General features: G+C 43.0%; 1 protein-coding gene and 1 long non-coding RNA gene across 3 annotated transcripts; one reads left to right on the forward strand and one right to left on the reverse strand.

Annotated features, from left to right (window-relative positions):
- Positions 1 to 6: 6 nt before the first annotated feature.
- LOC116217394 lies at positions 7 to 5,780 on the reverse strand. 2 transcript variants are annotated; one of them, XR_004161878.1, is made up of 4 exons: positions 5,453 to 5,780; positions 2,459 to 2,572; positions 1,875 to 1,975; positions 7 to 774 (listed from the first exon to the last, which is right to left on the reverse strand). It is a non-coding gene; the product is annotated as an uncharacterized LOC116217394 (long non-coding RNA). The 2 variants fall into 2 exon arrangements; XR_004161877.1 differs by having other exon boundaries at positions 7 to 1,975.
- Positions 5,781 to 5,877: 97 nt separating this feature from the next.
- ATP5F1E (ATP synthase F1 subunit epsilon) lies at positions 5,878 to 7,079 on the forward strand. Its single transcript, XM_003212122.4, has 3 exons — positions 5,878 to 6,007; positions 6,091 to 6,226; positions 6,949 to 7,079. Exons 1-2 carry the CDS (start codon positions 5,976 to 5,978, stop codon positions 6,212 to 6,214), a joined length of 156 nt encoding a protein of 51 aa, XP_003212170.1. The 5' UTR covers positions 5,878 to 5,975; the 3' UTR covers positions 6,215 to 6,226; positions 6,949 to 7,079.
- Positions 7,080 to 7,881: the final 802 nt, after the last annotated feature.

Consider the following 7,881-nt stretch of genomic DNA (forward strand, 5'->3'; position numbering starts at 1 on the left):
TGGGTTGGCCCTGCCTTCCCACCAGGTGCTCCATCACTGCTTCAGGCCCTGACTCAGCACTGCTGCTATAGAAACTGTGTGTCAGAACCTGCACTTGGGACTGAGTCATACTGTACAGTCACCTTGTATTTTGAATTATCTGGCTGAAGTAGTAAAAGCATTTAACTTTCTTAGCCTGATATTCCATCCAGGTTTATTTTCTCTCTTTTTAATCCTCAGTTTTGAGAGACATTCAGCAAGCTACACAATTTCCCCTTATTTCTTCTAGACAGGGAGAGCAGAAGGAAAGGGAGGAGGGGGAAAGGGGATGGAGTAGGGTGGTATTGCATAGATGATGTTATACTAGTCTGTAAAGTGAAGTACAATAATGGTGGTTATTTAACTAGGATCACACAATCAAAGGGGGTAGAAGGGACCTCCAGAGATCATAGAGTCCAGGTTCCCTACAGCAGGATCCTAAGTGAACCTAGCCTTTCAAAGAAACACAAGCACCTGTAAGACTTAAAACTTTTGAAAAAGTGCCCCAGCTCTTGCTGCCACCTCCATGCTTTTTAAAGTTTTATTCAACACTGTAACAGACTGAAGACAGAAAGTTTTAGGTTATCATGCTATTTTATCGTAACATTTGAGAAAAAGCTATTAAGCACATCAAAACATGTACAAAATCATGCACAATATTCTTAGACCTTGAATGTACCTGAATTGTTCTCTGCAGATCCTGGGTTCCTCCAAAGACTATTTATTCCCAGATGGGCAGCTAAGACATGGCAGACCCTGCAAAATATTTTCTACTTGAATCCAGATGTCCAAAACTTAAAAATAAGTTTCCTCATCTGTTTCATCAAATAATCTTCAAAATGGAATAGAAAACAACACAGAAGTGCAACTTTATTTTAAGATTAGAGCTGATTTTGGAGCATGTTTTCTGCTGGTGCTCTGTGCTTAGTGCTGTGCTTAGACAAAGAGGAGATTTAATAGGAGATGACCTTTATTGTCATCAGCATGCCATGATTTCCAGTAGCTGTGGAGCAGATTAGGGTCATCAGCAGAGAGAACAGCAGAGCATTAGCAGCATAGCCCAATACGGCTTACACAAGCAGAGAAAGGAGATAAATCCACAGCTATCAAAGGTAGGAAGTATGACTACTGATCTGTATATTTTATACAATAGTAACCATAATTCCATGTTTCTTGACAGTGTTATTTCATAGGAAAATAGGCAATAACCTTATGGAGTTAAGGCATAAAGAATGCAGTGAAGGGGTAATGGCTCTTATAATCTGTTGGAAATCACGTTGATACTGGCTTTTCTTTCTATGGTAATTTTCCTTCTGTGCAATTATTTTTTCTTCCCTGTACAGCGTACTTGAGAAACTTTATAAGATTAGAGATAAAGTCAGTCACAAAGCGATGCAGTTGTTAAATAACAAGGACTTTTTTTTAAGGAATTAGTTTTATTTTCTTACTGTGAGTAGAGGACAGCATCACAAAGATGCATCAAGAAAGATTTGTCTGCTCTGCCTTCTCATCTACAAATACTGAACTTTTGACAAAATTACATGCTGCATAAGCTCTAAAGTTACAGTTACATTATGAATACACATTCAGGTGCATTCATGAATTATTTCAGATCTCATCATTGGCACATATCAGCTCTTTTTTTTTTTTTAAACTCTGTTAATTTTTGTCTTGTGTTAAATCCCCACTTTTAATATTTAAACAGTAAAACATTATTCTTGTCACCTTCAGTCTGTGTTCAGCAGTCACCTGCCATTAAAAGGTGACCTCAGTGGGAGTGCTATGCCTGGTGATTATGCTAAATCCATTATACACCCATCAGCTGTATAATCACAGCAAAGCCTGGATGTATTCACCTGAGAAAAGGCAGTCTCCTGTTGGTATGTCCACTTTCTTGGTCCATAAAATACTCCTGGGATAACATTCTGAAGAACTCTGTGCCATCTTCTGCCTATGACTGGAAAAACAACAGGATTCCACTACTGTTTTACAACACAGTCTTGAGATGAGAAGGCAGCAGCTGCAGATCAGCCTCTTGATCCACTCGTACTATAATTAGGTGTACCTTTTTGAACTAAAATATAAGCTGTTCCATTTCCTTTTTAATTAATGCTCCTTTCTATCTCTGTAGTGTTATTCATCAATTCAAGCTTACCACAACCTAAAAATTACTGTTGTTACAGTTCAAGTTTTATGCCCAGAGGTACAAAATGAAAATAATAACGTAAGACCTCACATTACCTAAAACCAAGCAGAACTGATATCACTGCGTATTTCTTTACCACACCATCAGTTCAGCACACTGCTGGCTTTCAAAAATAAATCCTGTACTCGCTGTGGAGAAAAATTAGTTATTTCTTTGCTACTTTGTTAGCATCATCAGAAAGATCCACAGTTTTGAGTTAGACATTATGAATCAGAAGGAAGGAATCAGTCACACCTTTACAGTGAGAGACTTGGTTGACTCGAAGCCGCCCTGTACATCTGTGCACTTTTTATTTTCATCTCTGTACATAAGCAGTAAGCAGCCCGGTGTCTGGATATCCTCTGGTATCTGGAAAACAAAAACAAAAACATTTTCATTTCCATTACATTGCATTGCCATTGTTTTATTTCAGACCTTCAAAGGGTACTCTTTGTCAAGCTGTCATAGATGTTAAAATCTCACTGAACAGGGAGAGCCATGCCAAGACACAAAAATGGCTTCTACTGTAGATACTCTTCTGGATGTGTACTTCTGTACTGCTCCCCTGTGAAGGAGCAATATTCTAAATAATTCTGTGAGCTCTTACTGTTCAACTTTCCTGCACAAAATCAGCAACATCAAGACTAGAATTGTGTGTTTAGTTATTCTCAAAACTGATACTTTTTGAGTTTCGTTGTATCTTTTAAAGTTGTTCTGATGTTATTAGAGATCTTCAGTTAAAAATATTTCTGATTTAAAATCGGTCATGCTGTGAATTTACTTGGCTTTTCAGTTTCATCTCTCACCTGGACCTTCCTGGTCTCACTTTTTGGCCTCCCTGGACCCCTCCAGTGTAAAGACTTCAGCCTCCTTGGAACTCTTAAAAAAAATCCCCTTTTCAGATTCTTTGGATCTCTCCAGTCTGAGCTCTTCATCCTCTGTGGAATTTTCCAGTCTCACTTCTTCATCTTCTCTGGACCTTTCCAGTCTCACATCTTCAACCTCTTCAGACTTCTCCAGTACATCCTCTTCAGTCTCCTTAGAGCTCTCCAGCATCACCTCCTCAGATTCCTGGGAGCACTCCAGTTTCACCTCGTCCATTTCACTGGACCTATCAAGTCTCACCTCCTCAGGCTCCCTGAATCTCTCTGGCGACAGTTCCTCACTCTCCTTAGATCTCTCAAGTCTCACCTCAATACCTTCTCCAGACTTCTCCAGTCCAACTTCTTCATCCTCTTTAGACCTCTCCAGTCTCACTTCCTCACCCTCCCTGGATGCCTCCGGTCACACCTCTTCAGCTTCCTTAGACGATTCCTGCGAAATCCCTTCAACCCCAACATACATCTCAGAGCAAACCTCAACCTCTTCAGAATCACTGGATCTCACTGATTTTAACTACTTCATGTTTCAAGGCTCCTCTGAGTTTCCCTCATCAACTGCTGAGGATGTTTCTAACCTCATCTCTGCACCCTTCACAGATGTCTCCAGTGTCTCCTTTCAGGATTCTTCTTCCCTCACTTCCTCAATTCCTTTGGACATTTCTAACCTCACAACTTTAGTTCCCACTGATGTATCCACTCTCACATTTCTAGATGTCGCTAATCGCACCTCTTCAGCTTCTCTTGATCTCTGTATTTAACTCTTTTAATATACCCTTTCTTCTCTCTGCAAACTCACTGTACCCTTATAATCCTCCCTCCTTTGTGTGCTCCTTTTTAAGTTATGTTTCCTATGCCTCTAAAAGATTTTATCTGATTCAGGCTTTACAAATACATTCTAGCATTTAAACAAAACTTGAACAGGGCTTGAAAACAGTTTGTACAACTCTATAATGGTGCCTTGTTTACAGCTTTATAAATATCAATATATACTCTGCAATTTTTGTAGAGCTCAATTTCAGTCACTAATGTAATTTCCATTCTGTCTCAGCATGGTACCTCTCCCAAAAATTTAACTTCTAATTCATGCTGACAATTTTGTCTTTCAAAACCTACCAGTAGTAAATAGAGCTAAATGTGCAAATAATTGCACCCACATCACGCATCTCCAAAACAGACTGAAATCTGAGGGCACTGCACAGAACTGCAGAGGTATTTCACATGGAGATACGGAGAGGGAGATACAGAGGTGGGGGGGGAAAAAACAGCTGATTAAAAAGAGGAACAGGTGAGAAACAGCCAGGTGGGGAGAGGGAACAGAGGGACACACAGCAGGAACTCAGGTGTCCATTTCAGCTACAAGAACTTCTGTTCTGCTGAGCCATGTTTATGGCCTGGCAGCTCACAAGGCTTAAATTGTTGGTCCAGACAGAAGGAACTGCTGTAGGAAACCCTGCTTTCAGAACGTCAGCACAAGAGCAGTGTGATCCCAGAGACATCAACTGGCAAATAAGGACAGGAAGTTTTGCCTTCCTACTCTCCCTTCCTGGTTGCTGTTCCTCTTAATTACACTAATAAGGTAATCATCTCCTCATACTGGCTTATGATATCCTGGAGACAGATGACAATGTACCTGGTGAAAAACTGTTTTGTTTTTTTTTCCTGTAAATCTATCCTGACATCATTACTGTACGGATTGTTAATTGCAGCGGCTCTGGGCTGAGATCTCTAATAAAGAACGTTATTCTGTGCTTTAAAGCTTTGCTATCACCAGTTAAATCATCACTGCGCAGTGATGTGACAGCACTCCGTGGTCTCAAAGGAGGTGAGCAAAGAGGACCAAAGTCAGCCCAGGACCTGTATGGCTCCTCAGGGCGTCCCACAGGCTATGTGATGCGGTTTGGTTTTGGAAAGAAGACACAGGGAAGAGGTATGAATACTTAAGTACAAGGATTTAATAAAATAAACAATCCAAGATCTCCTTAGCCCTAATTACTTCAACATTTGCATATTGTATATGGGAATTGTCTGTTTTCCCATCATTTACTGGATCATAGCCTCGAGTTTGCTGTATTTTCTGTTGTTAATCTGTTTGGAGAAAGTGTTTTATAGCACTTCAGGTGCGTGCAATAAATGCACCTTACAGCCAAAGGAATCCCAGGCTGCGGGCACGGATCAGGACAGGCACAGCTTAAACTCCAAACAAAGGCAGCCTGCACTGCAGCAATCAGTGGCTGCACACGTTTACAGATCGTTCTCATCCTCCCACTCTTAAACTGAAAATGCTGGGAAGCGATAGCAAAAAGGAGAAGGGAAGACAACTGATAGAGCTTGAGGGAAAAGGAAAACCCAAAACGCCTTTAACTCTTACCTGAATTCTTAGATTACACGAGAGCTTCTTAGCAAAGAAATAACGCGTAACCAACATACGTACTTTATGGCCACGTGTAATGCGGCACGTTACCAGCTCTGAACCACTGCAGACCACGCACAGAGCTTTTCTGGATCCCTAAAGCAGAGCCCAACCGGCCGAGGCCGCCCCGACCCACGCCCCGCCACGGGTAAAACACGCAGAGAACCGCAGGGGCGGAGCCACGCTGAGCTCCCAGCGCAACCGCCGTGGCGAGGCGACTCCCCCTCGCGCGACTCGTCGAGAAGAAAGGCGGAAGTCGCGCGCTCCATTCAGCCTGCTGATTGGTCGCTACCAGAGAGCGGTAACTGGGACTAGTGTAACCGACCGATTACCATTGGTCAGCTTCCCTAAGGGAACTCGAATTCTGATTGGAAGAAAGATCACTCTTGGTTGCTGCTTGGCTAGGAAGCAGCGGGGCGGTCTTTCCCCTTCCGGTGGGCGCTGACCTTGTGGGCAGCGGAGCGTCCGTTCATCCGCAGCCATGGTGGCGTACTGGCGGCAGGCCGGGCTCAGGTAGCGCCGGCGGTGGCTGAGGGCGGGGCGGTGCCGTTAGATTCCCAATTTTATTCTCCTCCCCTTTCTCCTTCTGTTTTCAGCTACATCCGGTACTCCCAGATCTGCGCTCAGGTTGTCAGAGCGGCGATGAAGCCTCAGTACAAAGCTGAGGCGGAGAGGGCGGCGACGGCGACCGTGAAGACTGTGAAGGCCAAGAAGGAATAGCGGGGCTAGCAGGTGTGAGCACGGCCTGTCTTGTGCCGCGGGTGGAGGAGCGGCACGGGGCCCCGTGTGCAGGGCTGGGGGCTGCTCCGTGGGCTTCTCTGTGGGCAGTGCAGAGATCGCTGCGCTCTGACCGCGGGGCTGTGCGTCCCTTCGGGCTCTGCGTTGAAAAGTTTGGGTTTTGTTCGAAGTCATCTTATCTGTGCAAAGGCTGTTTGATAGCTGTGGAAGAGACCTGCTGCTTGTAGCTCTGTGTGTGACACTGCACGTGCAGCCAGCAGGTCAGGTCTCTTCTGGGCTCTGCCTGAAGCACTACATAACAGGTAATTAGCAAGGGCAGTTTTGTGACTGGGACTGTTACACTGATGGGACAACAGCCTGTCCCCATAAAGTCAGTGTGTGTACCTTAACGTTACTGTAGTTGTGCTAGCAGAGTACTGTTGCTGAAATGTCTTTCTGTAAGATGCTTGTAACTAACAAGACTGTCCAAAAAATACATCTCTGTACCAAGGCCTGCAGCTCACAAGGCTGCCAGGAGCCACGCCTGGTTTTGTAAAAGTTGTTGTAAGTATGATCAGGAGTGATTGATTGTGTTACACATCCAGAAAAAAATAAGTGGTGATAACATAAATGTTGGACAGATCTATTCTTGATCTCAGAGTAAGCATTGCACTGCTTGAAGTCTGCCTGCATGTGTTCTCTTGAATTGAGTAATTTGTATTTTAAATCTCTTGTAGGAACTGCTCTGCTGAACAGTGAACTGCAAGCTGTAGGCAAACTCAAGACTGCAGTTAACATCAACACGTTAACTGTAAAATTTGCCCATGTACATAAATCAGCTAATAAATTTCATTGCTGAATAAACAAATGAATGTGTGGCAACTGTTGTTCCTTTGGAAACAAAATACTCCCTTTTGCAGAGACATTTATCTTTCGTGTGTGTTAGAATGGATGACTTTTTATCACACTCTACCATTTGTTAGCAACAGATGTTTATTGTCAAGGCAGATCTCTTTGTGGCTTTCATGCTGATATTTCAGGTCTATTAATAAGAGAGAGATGTAAGTGCTGTTTAAAATTTTTTTGCCTGCTTCATTTCCATAGTGAATGAATACTTTTGTGCTCAGAATAAACTTTGTCAGCCAAAGACATCTTGATGCCACTTAAATTTAAGGCAGAATAAAGCAGAATACTTCTCTGTGGAGGTGCTGCACATGATCCATCTCCAAGACTGAACCAGAATCAATGAATCAGGAGTTGGAGGAGTTGGAGGTGGCTCCCTGTTTGGGGTGGGAAGTGCAGAAGGCTCTGGACTGTACTCTGGACTGTATTACTGTCCCTGTTAGCACTTGGTCACTTTCCCTGTGAGGGAGCAGGCATGAATTCACTAGGAAGCAGTAGGAATGGAGGGGAACACAGTCATTTCCCCTACCCAAGTGAAGACGGAGTATGTTTCTGCTGTTGTGTATACTCAACAGTATAATATTGTCCCTGTGCATAGGAAGGAATATAACGTACTTCCATGACTGGCTTCAGATTTGTGTTTACCAAGATGCTTCTACTATTGACTATAATACAAAAGACTGAAAGATGAGGCATGGCTTTCTTCAGAGTATAACAAAATCTCTTCTGAGAGAATAGTAAAACAAGCTTTCTTTTTTTTTTTTTTT

The sequence above is a fragment of the Meleagris gallopavo genome, chromosome 22 (assembly GCF_000146605.3).
Source record: "Meleagris gallopavo isolate NT-WF06-2002-E0010 breed Aviagen turkey brand Nicholas breeding stock chromosome 22, Turkey_5.1, whole genome shotgun sequence".
NCBI lineage: Eukaryota > Metazoa > Chordata > Aves > Galliformes > Phasianidae > Meleagris > Meleagris gallopavo.

What these genes read in the sequence shown, in the direction of transcription:
- ATP5F1E (XM_003212122.4), top strand. Translation starts at nt 5,976, where the DNA reads ATGGTGGCGTACTGGCGGCAGGCCGGGCTCAG. An exon ending in TGGCGGCAGGCCGGGCTCAG is followed by an intron (nt 6,008 to 6,090) that starts GTAGCGCCGGCG and finishes TTCTGTTTTCAG; the next exon opens with CTACATCCGGTACTCCCAGA.